Source organism: Ciconia boyciana, chromosome 4 (genome assembly GCF_034638445.1).
Source record: "Ciconia boyciana chromosome 4, ASM3463844v1, whole genome shotgun sequence".
NCBI lineage: Eukaryota > Metazoa > Chordata > Aves > Ciconiiformes > Ciconiidae > Ciconia > Ciconia boyciana.
The window spans coordinates 36,949,947-36,972,677 of record NC_132937.1 but is presented as its reverse complement, the minus strand read 5'-3'; the positions used below and the strand labels follow the sequence as shown (position 1 = coordinate 36,972,677).

Here is a 22,731-nt window from a genome sequence, read left to right as displayed (position 1 = left end):
AGGCAGGCCCACCAAAGCAATGAAACAAGCACAATTAACTTCCTGTCTCAGAGCCTTGCAAATATTTATAAATTGCTTCTTGATTTACTCCATATTCACTTTAATTCTATTGTTGGCCTTGCACATCTTTCCCGAGAACAGGAACTGAGTGATGATATATTACAAACTGAAATAATTGAGGGAAACAAAAGGAAATGGCACAGTGGCTGTCTCAAAATGCTTTCTTGCCATCTTCTGGACTTTCTTGGTAATGACAGGGAAGAAAGGTCTCGATTCGCAACTTAAATTCTGGATTTCAGCAGCTGTGTGCCATAACAAGAAAACAACGTGCACATTTGCCACAATATATGCATATTGTGGCTCTTAAAAGCACGACTGTGACATTCGTGATTCAGCTCAGCAAGGAAGACTAAGCAATGAGAGAAAAGTTAGTAAGGGAAATACAGTGTCTTGGAAGGCGGGCAGAGGCAGGTCAGAACAGCCACGCATACGAGTTGCCCACTCAGATGAAGAGGAGGAAATACATGATCCTTGTGACACTCAACATGTTCTGGAAGCAATTGCTACCTTTCAGTGAGGACTTGCAAAGATGAAACACACGGTCAGACTTCAACCTATGACCATCACGTAGAACACGGAATGTAGTGTTATTCCCACCAGAGAAATCAAAATGGGCATAGCTTACTATTTGCCTGTGGAAGAACTGAACATGCCCTTTGCAAATGAAGACATTTGGTTCTATAAGTAGGTGTCTGACATTTACTGCCAACTGCTGGGGACAGGTGATCTCTGCCATACCTTCTTGCCAAAAAGGAGGCTGCAACATTATAATTACCACACAGTACTGGAAGATTCAGGAGTTCTATAGTAAATCAAATAATGGAAGGTATGTTACACTCAATTTATCTTTTATTTAATCCTTGTCATATTTTCCTTCTCAACATTTCAGTTAGTACATTTTTTCGATCTTAAAAATCAGATGTTAGAATTTCTCTGAAGATTTCTGCTGCCAGTTTTTGCTGGTGAATTGATATGCTCATCTCTATTTGCAGAAAGTCACATAAGTAATGGAGACTACAAAGAGAGTGATCCTTCAAAATGTAGAATTTACTAGCCACAAAAAAGACTACAGAACACTTGAGCTTAATTTTCAACTATCAAAAATAGATTAATTTTAAAAATAACAAAAAATCAGGAGAAAGACAAGCAACTGAAACAAGCCCTAGCTTTGCAATACATATTCAGATTGCCTGAATAAGGAAAGGCTTATGGTTGCTACTTAAATCACAAGCAACAGAATCATTTCACTGAAAACATAAAATAGTAGATTAACTTCCAAGATATACCTCAATGGCCCCAGAACTGATCTAACCAAATCAGCTCACCTGACTTTGTAATTAATAGTTACCTTTGCAGTAATGCAAAATTTAGACATTTAATGTTTGATCTAAGGGCATAAGCAAGTGAGATTCATAGATACACTGTTGTCATAAAAGAAGTTCCTACCTTTACTAACAATTAAAAAAAATTTACTGTTTGTTGCTGCCCTTTATCTAAGCATTCTTTACTGATACACCTAAGATATACATATATCAGCCAATACTCATGTGTCATTTAATATTAGAAACTAAGTCTTGATATATCGAGTGATGAATATGAAATTGTGTATAAACAGTGAAGTGTACCAGAAATATTTTATCCACATCAGTAACGTGTTTACATTACAATAAGCAAAGGACAAAATTTGTTCAAAAACTTTTATTTACTATAAAGACAAAAAACACCAAAATAGGTACAAATTATACTATATAAAATTGGTTCAATGGGGTAAAAACTTTTAATTAAAATATCTTGATATATTTAAAATAACAAAGGATACAATGAAGCCAAATTTCTTAACCCAGAGATTTCTGTAAAATTTGCCTGCACAGTAAGGTGCTAATAGAAGTTAGCCCTTAAGCCCTGGAAGTCTTAGGAATCAGTCACATAGCAAATATAATTTCATTGTGAAAGTGAACTTTGGTAGAAGAAACTCTATAGGACACCTGAGGTAGTAGAAACTGGAATAAACAGCAGTAGACGTTATTTACAACTTAAGTACCAAATAACATTAAGAACACAAAAAATAATTACACAATACAATTTTCAGTCCAGCTTTGATCCAAAGAAAATAAGAATATTACATCACATCTGCATTTTAAAAACACCACAATTACCAGCAAGCTGAGGGAAATGCAAACAAACTCAAACAAATGCATTTGGACACCTAGAGGCAGTTTGAGTTTGAAATGTGGTAGGCATGGTGATCTACAAAGTAATACTGATTAGCTGAGGTTCATCAGTTTATACAGTTTACATTTCTGCCAGAAACAGTATTAATCTGACAACTGATCTTCCAGTACATGAATTGGCAAGAGTGCATCCTTTAAAGCTTGCACATAAGAAAGACTTGGAAACAATCTTATTAGAATGAGAAATTCTAAAGTGGTCAAAAAAAAAAGTCAAGTACAAAACAGTTAGAGCTACCAAACTTCACATTTCGGTATTATCTTTTTAACTCTTCAAAGTCTGCCAATCTTCCAAAACAAAGGAATGTAAAATCTCCAAAAGAAACACATTCACAACTAATGACACTGCTTTTTTTATTAGTATGAGCACTATCATTCCTGTAAACTTATCTTTAAGGTGTTTTACTTCCAATTTGTATTGTACATTTTTAATGTACTATAGCTTATTTAGTTTGTCCTGAGTCTTTGAAAATAACCAATTCTATTTCAGTCCAACAATCCAACTGGCTTCTGAAGAGTTAAAACATGAACAGTATTTTTTTTTCCAAATGGATTAAACACAATCAGTACTTGATTTAAAAATATCCCCCCGCTTAAAAAAAAGCAAAAGAAAAGCTGCCATTTTCCTTCAGAATTACATGCATCAGAATCTAAAAGCCTGCCTTTAAAATAATTTTAAAAACTTGTTTTAAAAAAACCACACTTGCTAAAAACCACAAGTTTTGCCCTACAAGTGAAGCTTTACTTCACATTTTACTTTATCTTGCTTTTCAAGTCCAAGTTTGTTTCTTGTTAAAATAAATACCTTTCTTACGGTAATATTTTTAACATTTTCAAATTAAATTATCACTAATGGCTATGGTAAATAGATGATGTACGGCAGAAGGAAAACAGCAGGTAAAACTTCTTATCAGTAGAGAATGTGACCTCAGTTTTGTTGCACAAAGAATGAGATTCGCTCATAGTTGTCACTTGCTCCCACTGAAGTACAGGACAAAGTCTCCTATAGAGTTTAACGGGAGCTGGGTTTGCAGCCTTCAACATGAAACTTCTCTACATGATTTGCCAGAAGAAACTACTATATGAAGAGAAGGCTCAACAACTTTTAGCATGATTCAGACTAAGTTGTTTTATGCAGAACAATCTTGGTTTTTCTGTTTTTTTTTTTTTTTTTTTTTTTTTTAAATAACCTGTACTATCAGAGCCTTCAACACTGTCTTGTTGAAGGTGGCATTTTATTTTATTCCAGATTTCCAGCAAATCTGTTTTTACAACTCTTGTGTCAGCAAGATGTTCCATGACACAGCTTGCATCTTTTTCTAAAGACTATTTTAAAAGATCCCCTTTCCCTGAAAGTTAAAAATACAATGAAAACAAACTTTAATTTCAAAAGAAATTACATGGCCAGCAGTAAACGCACAGTGAACCACAACTGCCTGCTCTTACTTTAAGGAAGGCAAAGTGTTTTTTAAGTATCCATCAACATTTGGATTTGTTACTCAGAGAACTTTGTGTAATTAAAAGGGACAGATACAGAACTTCCTTTTAACCAGTGCTGAAAACTGACTAACTGCAGAACCCTCTGCTTACACCTACATGATGTGAAATGGAACAGTGATTGCTATATTAAAATAGATCCTGAGCCCCTCAGCTGCTAATATTGCTGAAAAAGTGCTCCAAATAAAATAAAAATCACTTATCTGCTAAATAATCATGCAGATTTAAGGAAGAATGCTTTTGTGTTCACATAGAGCCAGATGTTTGAAAAGGCACAGTTTACAAATCTCTGCACAAGTTGTGAAAAGTTGCATACTGAGCTTAGGTAAAGATCTCGATTTGTCAATCACATACTTAGGTAGGGTCCTCCACTAGCCTTAAGTCCTTGATGTATCTATCATTAAGGCCAGGAGAATAATACAATTTGCTGTGCTTAACTGCATTGCAGGACAGTTATTGTATATTCAGTAGCATCTTCTTCAGTATATCAGCCTTATACATTAGTAGCTACCATGTAGTACGGAAGACTGGGTGTTTCAGCAGCTCCCTTGATGGGGGTCTGTCCTGAGGTTGAAGTTCTAAACACCGAAGAGTCACATCTTTCAAGCCAGGAGACAGATGCGTAGGGATTGATGGAGCAGTAGTTGCACTAGCAATCTGAACAAAAGGAAGATAACTTTTTAGAAGTCAGTGATTCTTAAGCCCCGCCCTCCTACCCCAAAAACCTTCCACAAACTGATCATTTTCAGCTGACAAGTTATATTTATGAGCTTTTCTCCACTTAGCATATTTCCTACTGCAGTTTGAAGATTACATTACTGCTTCCATTTTATAAAGTGGTCTTAAGATGCCCTTATGCCTACTGCCTTTCACAGCCTGCCTCTCTCCCTGCACTTTTCTCTAAATTTTCTTCTTACAGCAAGATTCTGCAGTGACCATTTGTTGAGCAGGCCATAAGAAAAGCTCTTATGCCATACATACGGGTATTCTTTAGTCTACTAGTTGCCATCACTGTCAACTGGCATAAGCCAAAGTGGAGATATATTAAGCTGAGCAATGTTACGTTATGATACATTAAGCTGGGTATGTTCTCTTGCATTGTCTTTACTGTATTTCTGCTACCACCCCAAAGGACAATCTCTCAGACACAGATCACTCCTAACCAAATTAAATTTTTTGTCTTCTCTAGATCAGATTAAGCAAGATGATTGAGAACACTAGAGTGGCACCACCAGATTCACACAGACACAGAACCAAAACAATTATATCTCTTATCACAAGTAATTTGTACTTAATTAGAACATATTTGAATACTGCTGTGCTAGTTCTGTTTTGTGGAAACACATTCTTCGCTCAGGCTAGTGAAAATGCTAATAATCACTTTCTTCACTTGCGGCAGTATTTGCTTCATTCATGCCTACAGTTCAAGTAGACTTTTAGAATTAAATATACCTAATTGATTTTAGTAAGAAACATGAATGCCAAAATGGATGACCTAGAAAAGGGAGTGGCAATATTCATATATAGCATGGCATAATGGTAAATATCTTTCAGGAAAATCTGAACTTGGAACATGAGGTTTTTACCAAAGGACATTCCCCACTATGAAATATGAACACACACATAAATGTTTTATGGTAGAAAAACTTCTTTTGCTCCCGTATTTTACAGGATTGTAAGAAAGAGTTCAAATCCTAATCTTCTGCCTGGAGTCAAGATAACTCTGTTCCCAAGTTTTTTTTAGCCTGTTACACTACGTACTTATATTTTAGAATAGAGCTTTTTCTGCACATTATTGTGTTGGTAGCCTTTTTTTTTTTGAACAAGCAAGTATGTTTATGTTGGTATAAGTATTGATTTTGTACTAACAGCTCCAATATAAAGAGGAGCTATTGCAACAACCCCTACTACTTGTATACTCTTCTTAAATTCACATTGCTTATATGAAATCAGTCGGTGTCTTTTGTAGCATATTGGTAGCAACAAAATACCTCACCTTAAATATCAGAGCAAGATGATTGGAGTGTTTCTCTGCATTCCAGGGAGGTTTAGCACAAGCCATTTCTATAACAACACAGCCAACGCTCCACACATCACAGCTCCTACCATATTGCTGACCTCTCAGAACCTGGACAGACAGACCAAAGCTCAGATTATCTGCTTCAAAGTCTCTTAACTCTAAGTCATTTAGATGCAAAAAAAAAAAAAAAAATCATTAACCAAGTGCATTCTGATTAACATTTCAGGTTGCGAGAGTGATCAGTGATGTAAATGCCGTAAGAGTTATACAGCTGTAGAGAGCTACTAAATAAAATGCCTGATCAAGGGGCAAAGCAAAGTACTTTGCAATAGTTAGGTTTTGACCAAATGGTCATTTGGGCTTTAGTAGCAATACTTATGATAGATATATCTTGTAACAAACTACTTAAAACAACTTTGACAGCGAGAAAGAAATGTCATTATTGCCATGTTGGAATCACTCCTATTCTTTAGAACAAGTACATTTAAAACATATTTGAAGCATTTATAGCAATTTTCTGTTATTTGGCTGTATGAATTAGCTTAAAGACTTCAAACAAACTTTTTGAAGTAACTTCTAAAACTGGTTTCTTACCTCCGGTGCCATAAAAGCAATAGTTCCCAACAACTGTCCCTGAAACTCCCCAGCACCAGTTCCTTTTGATGCCAACCTGGCTGCAGCTCCAAAATCAGCAATTCTTAATCTATGACCTGTGCTGTCAATTAGCAAATTGGCACCTGTCAACAGCATAATAAAAATACTGCTAGTTGGCTTTCTATTAAAGGCAAAAGGATGAACAGACATTCCTCCTCCCTCCATTTCAAAACTATAAATAGGTTGAGATGTTCCCCACCCCCAATATCAAGGAAATCTAAAAATCAAGGACCAAGTCTAATAACGTAACTTTTCTGTTATGCCTGAATGATACTGCACATAGCTTGAGGCTGCCCAAGAGATTTAGAGAAGCAATCAAACTTTCAAAGTAGGGCAAACACAGGATTCTGGAACAATGCCTGGAGATGGAATAATGAGAGAAAATGGTGACCTAAAACCCTGGAGGTTTTCATTGCTTGCAGCTCCCTGTGAAATTTAAACTTCTTTCATCCTTAAGCAACTTTGAGTTGTCTTGAAGAGAACTGCAGAGCAATTGAAAGTTTTCCTATTTTACAGAGAAATATTAAACACAAATATTTGCCATCACTATGTTGCTACTTATCTGGATATCTCTCCGGTTCATGGACAACTATAGTGACATTAAGGGGAAAAATTTAGTATGACTGTGGACAATAAAGTCCACATTTTGCTCAAACAGTACAACTGTATTTATGTTCAATTAGGATGAAGGAAGAAAACTCATCACAATATTCCTATACATTAGAAACCTGACCTCTTTATCTTGGCTTGTTCACAGATTTTACTATCATTTCAGTGTAAACGTTTACATTAATTTAACCAGCAATCTTTAAAGCTATGTGACAACTTCATATTTTATTTGAACAAATGGAGAAAACCAATTTTTCTAAACTATCGGCATGGGCAGCAAACATCCCCACACATGCTATGAACATTCTGATTAATTTCACTAATTGAAGGTTCTTAAGAATGATCAGACAAACCCAATAGAAATACCACTCCTGAGATGGTATTTCAGAGAAGCAGTAGGTGTCAAGCCAAAATAGATGCTGTTTTCTGAATATTCCTTTTTAAAAAGACATTCTAAGTAATTCTCACCTTTAACATCTCTATGGATTATCTGATTCTCATGGAGGTAAGAAAGGCCACGTAACAGTTGTTCTGTGTAATTAATAATAACTGATTCTTTGAAGGCTCCATATTTACTTAACAAATGAGCAACTGAGCCCCCTAGAAGATTAAAAAAAAAATTTTTATCAATACTTATATTTTGTATTAGTAGAATGCAGCACTGCCTCCTAGAATTGGAACTTGGATTGGTATTCCTAATTTATAACTACGTTTCTCCCCCGCCCAAACCATTAAAAAAGTTTCATAGGCAAAAAGTAACATACTTGGTTACTTAATTACTTTCTACCTGGAACTGTACACATTGAAGACATAAGTCTTCATGCTTCCTAATAATTTTATGCTTCCTTAAAAGAACGTACAAGTCCCATTGCGTACAATGTACTGTTGCTGATAAAAAACTACACGTATTTATCCACATTTTGCATTAACATTTAAGCAGCAGAACGCTAGCTTTCTTTGGGGCAATAGATTTGCACAGCCTCCAGTAAGCATTCCCTCAGAGAATCTTCATTTACTTTTGTTACCATCCAACTACCAATATACAGAAGCAAGTGGACAAGCAAGGAAAAGCAGTATCTTTCTCTATTTTCCAAAATTGATATATAGCTCCTCAAGATTTTGGATTTCCATTGTGCCTCTCAAAGTATTGTAACGTAACTTGGGCTTGAATGTGGTAAAGACAATTCCTGACATTTCATTATCTAAATAATATTATTTCAGAAAAATTATACTTAAAAAAAGTTAAACACCCTTAATTTTGAGAAAATATTTTCTCCACTACTGCTTGTAATAACACATACTTGGGCTTTGCTTGTTAGCACTCTGGTATTGCTATGTGGTTTCTGCCAAAGAACGTAAGTTAAGGTGCAATGCTTTCTTTTATAAGAAATGAGGATGTATAAAACACCAAATCTAGTTTTGGTAACTGGATGGCGACAACATATAATCCCATTAATAAAATTAATAAAGCTCCTTTTAAAAAAAAAGGATATAGACTTTCTTGTCCCTGCCTTATACAATAATGAAAAGATTTCACTATTTGTTACTAAATTACCACTTAATATATTTAAGATTTGAACATGTTCTTCCCAAAGCATCCTGCTTACTATTATTCGAAATTTACTTTAAGTTCTTAAATGCCTTTGCGTGTCACCCGACACAATTTTTATGAAAATGCTTGGGACAAAAACAAGTGACAGGTATTCCAAACTTTCTAGCAAAGTTATTTTTAATAGTAACTTAAAAGTTACACAGGTACACTGAAAATGCAAGTTTGATGTATTTCCAGCTGAAATGCCTGTCTCTCAAAGTTTCTAGCTCCTCGTTTAGGTTCAGAAATTGAGGAAAAAGTAGTAGAATTTTTTTCAGGGCTTCCAACTGCTTTAACTGTATGACAGATCAGTTACGGAAAATTCCAAATCAAAAAAAAGATGCACCGGTAAGAATATTGCTACGACCACTTAAACTGTTCTGTAAGTAGACCTTTATACTGTTACCAAGAGCAATGAAAATACAAATTTGCAAACTAAAGTAATTGAAAATGCAGTTATGAAACTACAGAGTTCAAGATTCAACTGATATTTTCATTTTCTTTGGCATAGTAGTTGTTTACCTGCCATCCATTCAATAAAGAGGTTATAGTTGCTCTTCTCACATGTAGCACCCAACATTCGAATAATGTTAGGATGGTTCAGATGACTCATCATCCTTATTTCTTCTCTCAGTGCTTCAACTACCTCTTCTTGCTCAGATGATGTGTTCCTGACATATGTCACCTGTTTTGAAATATGGTATTCAGACTTACCTTACATAATTACCAGTCCTGTAACTCCCCCCTTCAGTACAGTAACAAGAATGGATGGTTTTCCATCCCTTTTCACCAGCTCAAAATAGCAATTATTCTTTTATCTCAAGCCCCTTCAGCTGAGAACATATCTTCATGTGAGACAGTCATAGAAAATTAAGAGTGATCTTCTGGAGAAATACCAACAAAAATCTCTCCAAATACGGAGTGGGGAAACTTCCCTCTTCACTCTCCTCTGCTTAAACTAGGAAATTTTTTTTTCCACATGTTGAAGAAAAGGAAGAAAGATAAGGCCTGAAATGGGATTCTGACAGTGTTGTTATTTATAAGATTTTTACCAGGTTAACCATACTATCTGTTTCATAACTAAACCTCTTATCCCAGAAATTCGGGGGGTGGGAGAGTGGGCTGCGGGCAGGCGGGAAGCAGATCAGAAGTCCTGTAATGGAACTGGAGCCAACCCCAGCTCTGATCCATACTAAATCTGAAATAATGGTATTGCTGCAGAGAATTTCCCCTGGGCATCAGAATCATCATAATCTCTCCAGGAGGAGCCTCAAAGACTACATGGACAGTCCTACTCTTTCACAAGCAAGAGTTTCAAAGAAGGAATAGCTGATGACAGATCTTCTTTCCCTGATTAAATGTTTTGAAATTGCTCAATTCCATAGGTATAAGTTCATTCTAGAATTAATAACAAAATGTTAGGACTAGATTGCCTCTATGTTGGTATCACTGATTCAGACCTAGAGCGCTTTAAGTGTGAAAGATCTACTCACATCTAGAACCTTCAAAAATCTTGAGTGAAGCATGTGCATTTGGGCCTCTTTTCACAGTCACACTTCTGTATCTATTAATTTAAATATTGAAAATACTTGCCTCAAAGTTGGCTGTTGGATCAGTGGAAACAAATATTAAACTACATTTCCTGCACTTAAACTGTTTTAGAAAAAAAAAATATTGACAAGTAAGGGGAAACTACTTTTAATAGCTACCTTGCGAATAGGGAATTAATTTGCAATCAAGTGATTTGGGCTCCATTCCTAACTCTGTCACTTATTTATGAACTTGATAACAGTCAAAATGCATTTGAAGAACTATGAAAGAAAACAGGCATATAAAAAAAGGTATTTTTTTTCCTTTTAAGGAGAAGTGAAAAAAACTGAAAATACTATGTTAATACCATGCACATAAAGACTTTTTATGATGTGAGACCACATGACCGGGACCAGAACAAGCAAGGAACACAAAAGTCTGAGAGCAGAGAGCTTTTATATTTAACATTCCAAAGAAACATTGAAGAACAAGCACAATATATTCAAGAAAGTGAAGTATTTGAAGTATTTACCTGTTTTACGGCCATTAATGTCCCTGTTCCTACGTCTTGAGCTTGGTAACAGGAAGAGAAAGCTCCAAGACCAATTTGCTGACCTTTAAGCCATTCTGCATCTTCTCTGTAATGGTGTTTTGCTTTGGTATGTCCAGGCAGGGTTTCTGGTGTCTGCAATTAAATTTGAAATCAATTTTGTATTTACTAGCATGCATGTAAAACGCAGACATTCTGGAAGGTTATGAAATATCCAAGCTTTTATGCCTCTCCTCTCCCTTACAGTTCTTTGTACTGCATGTTATACATGTTTCAACTGAGACTAGAACAGTGGATTCCGTAATCCACATACTCCTACTGTATGTAAGAACACAGAGCCTCCTCTATGTTACTACCTGAAGGTGAAAGGCAAGATTTATGGACACAAATAGGAGTAAGACTTTTTTTCTATTCTTCATCTCAAGTCTAGTTAAGGTTTTAGTTAGCACCTGTAGTAAACACAACCAAAATCATGTTGTTTTGTACTTAATTTATTTCTCCCATTTTACGCTTCACATGTCGTTACCTCACGCAAAGGATCACAAGTAATACTCCTTTCTCTATTCTTATTTCTTGTGCTTTTGTCTATTTGCAAACAAATATCTTTTTTCTGACTTCTAAAGTATCTCACATATTCTCTCTCAAGATGTGCTGACAACAAGATCTCTTCCAACTCTGCCTTTTCTTTCAGAAACCAGTTTGGTTTTGCACAATTGCCTTCAAAGTAAATCAACATTAAGACCCAGTACAGTTCTAATCCTGCTTAAAAACTTCGTTCTCATTTCCTGGTTTCCCCGCTCTTGACACTTCCTTCTTTGCCGTTTTAAAGGTTAGTATATGACATGATGTTTCTCTTCCAAATACCTTCTCTAAACTTGTTAATAACCATGGAAGGATTCTGTTAGCACCCTCAACTGGCAGACTGTTTATACTCCAGCTCCTAGGAAAGGGTATTGAGTACCTTTGTGTTTTACAGAACGTTGGAAATATAAGAACACTGCGTTATAAATTCAGTGAACCTCAACTGAGATTGATGCTAAATTCCTGTATGTATACTTACATCCTGTTGAATGATTATGATATCTTCACCATTTTCGACCTGTAGTTGGGGAATTATTGGCAGGGCATCTTGAGACGCTGACATTGCCATAGCAATAGCTAAAGCTTCCTCCTCTTCAGCTTCCATCTTTTCCTTGCATTTTTGATTATGATTTACATCATCTTTGTAAGTATCATCATTTTCTGCTCGCTCAGGAGAAAGTACTGCAACTTCAGACTTGAATGTAACTGTGCCATCACTCATTGGCATGGAGGCCTCCAGTAGGTCCTCAATACTGGAATTGAGCTCTGCATTAACATCCAATCGACATTTTTCATCTACTGGTGTGAACACTGTCTCTTCACTTGGTATAACTGCACTGCTACTACTACTACTACTGCCATCACACTGTGAAATATCATTCAGGTCAAGGGTCATACTGGTTTTTAAGGTTTCTCCCTGCTTGTTCACACGACTTGGGGTGGGTCGTGATGGCTTTGGCCTGTGTATGTGACTGGATGGCAACGGCCTGGCTTGGGTAAAAACTGGAGAAAGTTTCTCTGGTTCTTTATTTTCAGAACAGTTTCTCTGAAATTGGAGAGAAAGTTTCCGCTGTGTTTGAGGAGAAGGTGAGGGGATTTTGCAGGGAACAAATCCCTGAGGTCTGAGTTTAGAGATATCTGTTACAGTGCCAGCTGGTACAGACGGGTTTGAAGGAGACAGAAGCGTTGGGAATAGTGACTGGGAATGACTGGATGAGGGAGAAGAGTTCAAACACTGGCTGTGGGGTTTTCCTTTTGTTTGAATGGCTGGCTTTGGTTGCTCAGTGGCTACTGATGAAACAGGAAGTCCCACAGCAAGGCCAGCCAGTGTCTCAGAAATGTCCTCTGGACTGGCACTCGGTTTTTTATCACTTAAACCTTTCCCACTTTTCCCTGATAACTGGACAGTATTGTTAGGAGTATTACTTTCTGTAGCTTCTGGAGAGTTATCTGGTACAGGTAGCTGCAAAAAGTCTTCATGTCGACATTCTCCAGACTGCATTTCTTCCATGCCTAGCTGGATGGCTTCTGCAATTTCCATTTCATCTGCTATTGCCATCAGACGTCGACGCATCCTTGCATAATGAGTTGAGCTTGTCACACTCAACATTTCTAACAGCTTTACAAAAACATGGGGCACTCTTGCCACCATTCTTGCTGCACTCAAAAATACTCTCCGTGATAGTTTACCAACCATTGAGTGGGAATTGTCAATTGACTGCAAGGTGAAAGTTAAGAGGGAGAGAAGTTTCTTATACCTAAAAAAAGAAAAGAGGTGTTTTATACACTGATATGCTCTAGTTAGCTAGTGCCAAGAAGGCCATTTCAAGATAATGTATTTAGCTGTCAGTTCTGCAGTAGAAAGGAGACTTATTGCTGCACCGGTGCTTCAAAATTGATTCACAGGTCAGAAGTTTTTAAAAAAGGCAACCATTTACTCCATAATTTAAGTGCACTTTTGCATATAAATATATGCAATATATTGCATATAAATATTTATTTACAGGAATTAGAACAACTATTTTTTTTTAAGAAATCACCAACACCGCATTCATCTACGAAGAGTAATAGTCACATAGTGTAAGCAAGTACCTGTCTGCTACAGTATCAGCCTGTAAAACATCTCCACAGACAATGTGGGGATAAAATTCACCAGGAAATTCCAACAGAAGTCTGTCTATTAGACAAAGGCGCCCCAGTAGTGCTTGCCAGTTGCTAGATTCAGTTTGGTGTCCAAGAATACAATTTAAGACATAATCAACACCACCAATACCAATGGACCCTACAAAAAAAGTTGATAAAATAAGGATTAGATATGTTCATAATCTAAATTCTGATCTCAATAAAGATCAGAACTGTATCATACAGAAATACACAGTATGCCCAGATTACACCCCTCCCAAACTCCTGAGAGAAATACTGTTCTCTTTGCCATGCCAATATTGGATAAATCCTGTATTGAACTTAAAACACTTCAGTATATTTGCTTGTAATTATAATTCGATTATATATGAAGAGCTATTATTACCAGATTTAAGTATTTCTCTCCCAACTGCCAGTTCGCCTGCTTGGCCTTTACACATCTCCAATAGCGTTGAGACTGAAAGTTGACTTGTTCGGCTATAAGAAATTAAAACAAAAAAATAACTCTTTTAGCAGATGCTTTCAAGGAAAAACATTCTTATCACTATATTTCAATAATCATTAGCTTGGAATTGTGTGTGGAGAATGATTTCACATCACTTTATTCCAACACATTTCTATAATCCTCTATCTGTAAGCTACCAATAGTTGTGACAGTTTTCACAAGGATACTTCCAGAAATGTAATGTCTATCACTAATAAATAAACAAAAACCCAAATAGGACCTCATCCTCTTGCAAAAACAGGCCAAACCCAGGAATCCAGCAACACAAGGAACAGTTTATTTCACTTATTCCTTTAACTTTAGATATTCTATTGCTAGATTATTGCCAGGACATCTCTAGCTGCAGTTTTGGAAGAAATGGTGCTTAGGAAATAAACCTAAAGAGACAAAAATCAAGCTGGTGGACTTCTCCATCTCGTTTACAGTACAGGTTAAGAAATGGTTGGTCTGGCAGAACAATCGGGGTAGTGTGGGACAGGAACACAAGGCCTACTCAAGCCAGAAATGCCAAAGGCATTCACTCAGAATAGCCATCTCCTAACATTACACTTTGAAATAAAAACGAGAAGTGTTATGTTAACACTTCATGGCACAGATGTACAACAGCTTTTCTTGAAGTAGGAAACATACATGATTGGTACTTGCTGAAGGGTACTTGCTGACTGCTTAAAGGGGAGTTATGAGAATTAGATCAAAGCAGTATCAACTGAGATTGAGGCGATGGCTGATGACTGCACCTAACATCCTTCCTTTATTTCAAGGGGGGAAGAAGGCCTTATGAAAGCAAAGTATCATTTAAGATCTTGAGTGTTGGAAAAATAAAATCAGGTGCCTTCAAAATCTCCATCTTTCAAGCCAGAAGTCTGTTGGTAGCAATTAGACTTTAACAAAAACATAATATATTTATACTTATGATCCACACATTTTATTTCATTACCAACTATAAGTGGTGTCCTAGTTCCACATAAATAGCAACAAATGAAGCTTCAAGACATTTCAGTAACAATCAAAAATGAATCTGAAGTTCATAAGACACCATACCTGTTGGCATCTGCACATTTAACTAATATCGTCTCTACAACGGGCTTGAGAAGTTGCTGTAGTTTAGTCCTCTCTGCCAAAGTATGACAAGGAGTATATACCAGCATGGCTCTTAAAGTTTTCTGCGAGAAAGGAGAAAAGCAATACATATGAAATCAAATTAGCTACACAATTTTTAATTTTTTTTAAAAAGCGTTGTAAATAGTTTTATATAAATTGCATTCAAAATAGCAGTGAAATGTTCAAAGGATAAATAGCTTACTACATATTCACTGTTAGAATCAATAATGTATTCTTTGAGATTGGAAAGAACCTAGTCATACAAGTACTGCTAATACTTAGCACTGTAGCAAGCATATTTGGCTTTATATTTGGCCAGTGGAGTCACGCCATTTCACCCTTGCTGAGGATTTTGTTCATCCTGCTTTTAGATTATGATTAAAAGTTAGGTCATCAGTGGTGCTCAACAACACTTACTAGGATTCCTGATTTCATATATCTCCCCCCTTTCCCTTCCCTTCAAAAATAAAATAACTTCAAAATTACTAAAATACGAGTAAACAACTACTTACTAAAGCAGCAACATACACTTTGTAGACAGGGTCGGCACAGACCATGGACAGCACACTGCAGCAGGATTCCACCACCACATCTCCTGAGATACTGGTCTGAGATGACCCACTAGCTGCTCCCATAGCTCCAGCACCTGTGTTGTTTCCATTGCTAATTCCAGAATTTCCAGTGCTTTCACCATTAGCCAGTAATAGAGCACCACTAACATCATGGGAAAGACGTCTAAGTGCCATCTCTCGTATATTCCAGTTTCGAGAAAACAAGCAGCCAACTAACTCCATTCCAAATACCTGCCAAGGAAAAAGCAACGTTACAGGAGTCAAACTGAATAATACTGCAACTTAAGTACCTAAGAAGAGCAATCAAAAAGAGCAAAGAAATGTTTCTGGTGAAAAATCACTTTAAGAAGTCTGACAGCAAAAATGTGTCAGAAGGTACAGTGTCTTAAAGAAAAGATTCTGTGATAGAAATGAAACATGATAAGTGATAAGTCATTGGTTCTCCAAAAACTCTGTTAAGAGAAGTGGGAGGATGACCATATGGATGGTTTCATTCACTTTGAATTTTAATTATTCAGTATGGAGTTTGTTTCTAGATATTGACATAAACAACCCTGAAACCAAGGTCCGGCTATACCAGACAAAAATTACAGCAGAAATATAGGCAATACAAGTCTCTTACTTTTAAGTGTGTGACCCCTAGTCAGTTGAACCCACCTCTAGACTCTAGAGGTTATTTAGGTCATTCAGCTCCTGCAACACAACTTGGGTAACACTAAGTGCCAACTTTGTATTTATGTGACACTTGCAGAACCAAAACTAGAGTTAAGAATACTACATTTTATTACATGGACCTTTAATATGAGGCCTGAGATGAAGTCCAAAACTGAAACGCCCATTAAAACAAGACTGGAAAACCTTCTCTTCTCATGCAAGTTAAATATACGTCTTTCCAATAATAATCAACCATAAAGCTGATGGGATTCAGAATAAATTTTTGAATTGTTGATCTGACAAATCTAGCAAAACAGTTCAAAATCAGTTTTTATATTTGAAGCTTCCTTTACAAAGTAAAATTACCTGAATCCATGGCTCAGCTAAATCTTTATAGGCAGAAGGGATCTGCTGGACCCCATAATGAGTAAGGTTAAAATTGCTATCTTGGGTTCTTCTCTGTGATCCAGCTGTAGATTGCTGCTGAGTTTGTTGCTGAACCACGTGGAGAACTGAAGAATCCACAGGGCTTGGCAATTCATGACTACAGATTAATAACAAATAACATGTATTAACAAATGAAACATTTACTGAAGTAAATACTTCAGCATATTTAGGAACATCAACTAAGGATCCAGAAACAGATAGTTTGTTATACACAGACTGAATCCTTACCTATAGAAATCATGAGATCTCCATTTAGATCTACAAAGAGGACAGATAAGTGGCTCTCTGTTTCTTCTGCATTCTTCTGCCCCTTGAACACAGCAACAGGATAATACGTACTTCAGTTTTACAGTGTATAAAACTAGAAGATGGCATCACTATTACTAAGTTTTACTGAAGAATGTTAGTTTCAGGATAAACACTTCTGAACTGAGCCATTTGCAGCAGCCTGATAAATATGGGCATTTATACATTTTTTGCATGCAGAAATGCTTCAGTTTAGCACTACAATTAATATTAAAAGTTATGAGCTGAAATGCAGTTCCTTTTGTACCTCAAACATAGGCAATACTTTTTCAAAAGTATTACGATATGGGAGATGGAATTTTATTTGTTAAAGCAAACTGTAACTATTTATAGACTTTATTTAATATAATATGTAAGCATACTCTGTAATTCACTATATAATCCTAGCTGATAGTAAATTACTTCCATGCATTCTAATGACAAGTCACAGGGGGCTAAAAGTTTGTTCCTAACCTTGCTCTAATTGGACATAATCTTTTCACTCAGGTAAGAGAGGCTCAAACCTCCAGCCCTGCAGTTAACTTCTTTCTCAAAGCATCACATACCAAACTGATAAAATAAGGCATATCAATAGTAGCCGAATGATACCAAACTCTCACAAAGAGCTACAAGTCACCACTTAAGAGCAGGTTTCTGTTTTTTTACTTTTAAAACAAACAAAAACCCCAACAAAAACACACTAAGTTATAATACTTTTGCATGTTTAGAGTCACCAGAACTTGACAAAGATGACAACGTACATATTGACATGCAGTGGTGGTGTAATTTGTTCCTGCAGCCATCTTCACACACAGTTAGGCTTTCTTCATCCAGCATGCCTAACAAACAAATGGGGCACATCTGTTCTTCTTCATCCTTCATACTATAAAAATAGATATTTGTGGTTGTAAAAGTGGCATATCAGAATTCAAAACAGGCTTTAACAGTGAAAAAAGATTAACTTCCAGTTTGGAACAGTCACTTCTGAGTAACTATAGGCTATTCATGAATCATTCTGCTAAACCTTGGTCTGAATAAGTAAGCAACCACATTTTTAGAAGCACTGAGTACAGACAACACTTTGTTGAAATGAAAGGGAAAGTCACAAAACACATGACATCTTTCCAAACTAGGTCAGATACCAATTACAGATTGAAAGGCCCAGCCTTGGGCACTTACATTTTTTTCCCCTAAGGCTTCTTTTAACAAATGAACCTTTGCCTTTTTACTTATCATTTGGTTTTGAAAAACTAATAAATTCTTATATTTTGAAAGCTACCCACATTTTTTTCCACACTCCTTTCAGGGTATTGAGTCACAAGGTAGTCTTTAGCCCCTCACAGGAAACTGTAAATACTATTTGATGAATATACGTAAAACTCAAAAAATTAGCAGAAGATAACAGCTACTCGAGAATTTTCTGCCACTAACAGAAACAGATGCAATAGATTCACACAAACACTAACATACCTACATGACACATGTAGGTTTTTAAAAAAACATTTTCCCTGTTTCACATATTGCTTCTGTTTTATTTACCCTCACCTTAATTTTTAAATGGATATAACCAGAGAATTCACCAGAAAAATTATTCTGAACTGAAAGAACACGTAGTGAAAAACAGAGTTTTTAATCTTCTGTAATATTGTGTAAAGGTGCAAAACTCTTACTATTCATAGCAAAAATTTAAGTTGTAGTTGGTGTGTGTCTAAAAGTTTGCTGGAACCCTGTATGGGTTCACCAACAATACATTTTTAAAATAAAATTAATTTGTATATACGTTATTTCTATACACATATATTCAATTCTATTTCCTTGCAAATGGTTGACACTTTTTTCCTTGAAAAATCCACAAAAATTAGCTTACAGTGAAAAATTAATTTAATATTTGTGTTTCTATACATGCTGTGGAAATTAAACTTATTTTTGAAGAATTAGGAGTAAACCAAAAGTAATTGCAAGTCACTGTAATTATCAGAACTTAGTAAACTTTTATCTCAAATGAATCTCATGATCAGTGTTCTCCAATACTTATATCATGCAAGATTAGACTTACAAAACAGCAATTTATCTCATTGAACCAGTAATGCTAGGAACTAATCATCAGGTGTACTGGCAAACAACTGAAAAACCTTTCATCCTGTAAAAAATGAGAACTAATGCAGTGAAGTTCACAATCCAGTGATGCCAATTCTGTGCAAAAAAAAAAAAATTTCCTACACAAGGTATCTACGTTAAAGGAACTGGCTTGTCAGATAAGTAGTTCCAGAGTAGATTATGTATTTAACTGCTTTGTTTATGCAATTTATTTACAATTTGGGAAACTGGAAAAATAAGTAAAAGATGATGGGAAATTAAGGTCACAATCTGTACATCAGGATTATAAACCTGCTTATTATCACAAAGTAACATATCAAGGTACTCCTTAAGTTAGGTTTCACTTCACACAAAAGAAAGCCTCAGTTTAGGTTGCCCTCTGTGGTTTCTTCATTTGTCAACATTTGCACAAGTGCTGTATTTGAACAAATGCAGACAAATAGGTTTTCCAAAGTCAATATATGCTTCAGTCTTGGCCTTACATTTCAAAAGTTTGTTTCCCAAATTCATAAAGGGTCAAAAAAATTATTTTCACAACTCTACTTAACATTTTTCAAACAGAATTTATAAAGCAAATATGCCCACTTGGTACCACGGTGACTAATGTATGCTTGACTATTGTTTGCAAATACAGACACTTAACGTGGCTTGAAATGAAAGCAGCTTTGAACAAAAAGAATGTAGGTGATTCTAAACCTCCAAAATGAGAAGAAAGCTACAGAATAAAGCTTTTAATTCCTTTAGAAAAATACTAACCTGTTTTCTGAACTAGATGTAGAAGTACTAGATGATGACAATGTATGAGAATTTGACATGCGTGAAACAAACTTCTGGATGGTGTTACGAGATGGAGCTTTGATCCTCGAGCTACGCCTACTGTGATATTTCTGGAACAAACTCTCAACCTAACATCAGAAAAAGACAGCAACAGTCGTATTTATGCTACGAATAGCTTGTAATTAAAAATAATATTACTGAAGCTTAATTACTGCTAAAAAAAGATCTATTCACCTTCACAATAATGCATTAGCAGTAGCAGCAGGAATTTCAGAAGTCTTACTAATAAACAGATCACAAGAAACACTTTACAACAGAAACTTATTTGCTTATTAAAAATAAACAACAGCTTTAAGTATACACACAATTACTTCTGAAGACCCTAGTTCTGTTTACCTTTCAGCTTATCAGTGAGACATATATAAATTTGAGTAGAAAATCCAAGATTTGAATCACTCACTAAACTATAGCTCTACTATTCTTTTAGTTGTCTTATTTGCAGCTGGGTTGTTTTTTTTTTCTACTTACAGAGCTCTTGAGACTGAATTAAAGACATAATTAAAAACATATATTCTTGTTGCTTTGAAAAGCAACAGTTCTCAGCATTTTTGAGATAACGCCCTAAAGACTTTTACCTGGAGTGTATTTTAGATCTGCCATTAGATCTGTTAGAAATCAATTACCTCAAAGTTCTTCAGTGTCTTTCTCCACAGCATTGGGTCTGAGGGTTCAAGCTGGAACACCCGCAGCATAACAAAGAGCAGATGAATACAAAACGTCCCACGGCCACAGCTACAAGTCTGCAAACAAATGCATATGCTAAGGCTCTACTGAACTGATAATTACATAGATAATTTTTCGACATTTAAGTGCATCATAGAACTTATACTACCCCCCCACCCCGGAAAAAAAAAAAGGCAGTTTATGCAAAATATTTCATATATAGGCATGAATATGAATATCACCTTACATGGCCTTACAGAAAATGTGAATTCCCAAAATATTATTCAGGAATATATATGGAAAAGCAGACAATTATTACACCAGTTTTCAATTGACTTTTTTTTCCCCCTCATTTTAATTTTTTTTTTTTTATAATCAGCTGAAGCTATTGCTACACTTCATACTAGAAGTAATTTATGCATATAATCATTGTATATCCATAACATGACAGCAAACTTAAATGAGATGCTTCTGTTTACTCAAAAACCTAGATGTTCCCCAATGCAGCATCACATTAGTACTATGAAAGTCTAGGTCCTAGAAAAGGATCTCACAACGGTATTAATGAAGTTATCACACCGTTAAAGGAATTATGTCATGTCCTTGTCAGTTATATTTATCCCATGAATAGAGTAAATACCGTGTTTCAGAGTGAGAAACTAGGAAAATGAAGTGGCCAAATTTTAGCCAAAAATACTTAACATATATAGTTCGGAGCCACTTCTAGAAATTAGAAATAGACAGGACAATAGTAATTACTTCCAAACTAGAGTCTTTTTTTTTTTTTTTTTTAAGAGAATCTTTAGGCAAAACTAATATACTTGCTACATATTTGACAAAATACAAGCTGATCATTATATTACATGAGTACAGATTACAACTTTTAAACATTACTTTATAGAACCATTATCATGGGTTGGCAACTAACTTGATCTAATTTGGTTTTGAACAGTTTTCAAAGATTAACTACAAATTAATAAAAGCTACAGTCAACACAAACATTCGCTACCTGAGGCCCAATAAACACTCTGTATTTATTATCAGGGCTGTCTCCTCCAATTAAGAAAGAGTTGGGTCCTATCTGCTGCAGCAAGTACAGCCTGGCTCGCATAACTTTGTTGACACGACGATTTGTTTCCTCAGGGCTGTATGGAGAGAAGCCATCTGGAGATGGGGCTCGTCGAGGTGGTGTTATTCGTCCACTCTGAAACTACATAAGTGGTTTCATCATAAGCATTTCCAGGACAACAGTAAGTTTAATTAGGTATTGGGTTTTTTGTTTGTTTGGTTGGTTGTTTTTTTTTCTCCAAATGACATAGAGAGTCCCCAAAACCTGAGACTACCACAACCTGCTTAGACTATACGATTTTAAAAGTATTACTTTTCTTCCATGCCCAGAACTCGAGGGCAGAAGAAAAACTGAAATTTTGTCTGACATTATGACAGAAAAGGAGTCTTTTAAATTGCGTCTATTTTCAAGTCTTCATTGGTTGCCTTACCATATTACTACTGAATTAGCAAGTATAATTCAATCAGAAGATAATCATAGGCTTGTGACTCAATACAGGAAATTATTATATAAGGTTATAATGCTAATATATTTCATAAACGAAGAAATCCTATGACTACAGTTTATGAAAGGGAATATACAGTCAATGAAGAACAAAAGTTTAAGAAATTCCAAAGAAAAGGAGAAAGTGTACAGCTTCTTCTCTGTTGCACAACTAAAGCGACTTTCAGCTCAGGATGGTTTTTCTTTTTTTTTTTTTTGATCATGATCAAAAATTCAATGGCCCAAACCTTTCATTAAAATTGTCTTCATTTAAATTCTTCACATTTCTAACATTATGAGAAGCATTAGTGGCTCTGCCCAATTTCAAATCTTCTGCTTTGATTTATATCCACTTTGAATTTTATGTTATGATGCAGGTTATAATTGACTCACTGTCCATCAGTTAAGTAAAAGATAGCCTGAACTTCTAAAGTTTTTCATGTGAAAGGTTAATATAAAACAAAGAAAAACAATCAAGTAAGAAGGGATCAAAGGCTAAATTAGATAGTTTTCTTGTCAAGAGGAAAGGAGCTGTGCTGCAGTGCTGTAACTTGT

At 35.6% G+C, this 22,731-nt stretch overlaps 1 protein-coding gene across 3 annotated transcripts in view; it reads right to left on the bottom strand.

Annotated features, from left to right (window-relative positions):
* Positions 1 to 1,784: 1,784 nt before the first annotated feature.
* MAP3K1 (mitogen-activated protein kinase kinase kinase 1) overlaps positions 1,785 to 22,731 on the bottom strand; it is a 62,308-nt gene continuing 41,361 nt past the window's right edge. For all 3 annotated transcript variants that reach the window (XM_072859561.1, XM_072859560.1, XM_072859562.1), the window contains exons 4-20: positions 21,634 to 21,834; positions 20,585 to 20,701; positions 19,881 to 20,029; positions 17,789 to 17,910; positions 16,971 to 17,052; positions 16,662 to 16,839; positions 15,582 to 15,872; positions 15,010 to 15,131; positions 13,849 to 13,940; positions 13,413 to 13,602; positions 11,800 to 13,078; positions 10,722 to 10,874; positions 9,182 to 9,344; positions 7,537 to 7,668; positions 6,400 to 6,542; positions 5,782 to 5,913; positions 1,785 to 4,442 (exon numbers count right to left, since the gene is read on the bottom strand). In XM_072859561.1, coding sequence (XP_072715662.1) covers positions 4,293 to 4,442; positions 5,782 to 5,913; positions 6,400 to 6,542; positions 7,537 to 7,668; positions 9,182 to 9,344; positions 10,722 to 10,874; positions 11,800 to 13,078; positions 13,413 to 13,602; positions 13,849 to 13,940; positions 15,010 to 15,131; positions 15,582 to 15,872; positions 16,662 to 16,839; positions 16,971 to 17,052; positions 17,789 to 17,910; positions 19,881 to 20,029; positions 20,585 to 20,701; positions 21,634 to 21,834 — 3,696 coding nt within the window. In that variant the 3' untranslated portion in view covers positions 1,785 to 4,292. The remainder of the gene's footprint in view (positions 4,443 to 5,781; positions 5,914 to 6,399; positions 6,543 to 7,536; positions 7,669 to 9,181; positions 9,345 to 10,721; positions 10,875 to 11,799; positions 13,079 to 13,412; positions 13,603 to 13,848; positions 13,941 to 15,009; positions 15,132 to 15,581; positions 15,873 to 16,661; positions 16,840 to 16,970; positions 17,053 to 17,788; positions 17,911 to 19,880; positions 20,030 to 20,584; positions 20,702 to 21,633; positions 21,835 to 22,731) is intronic.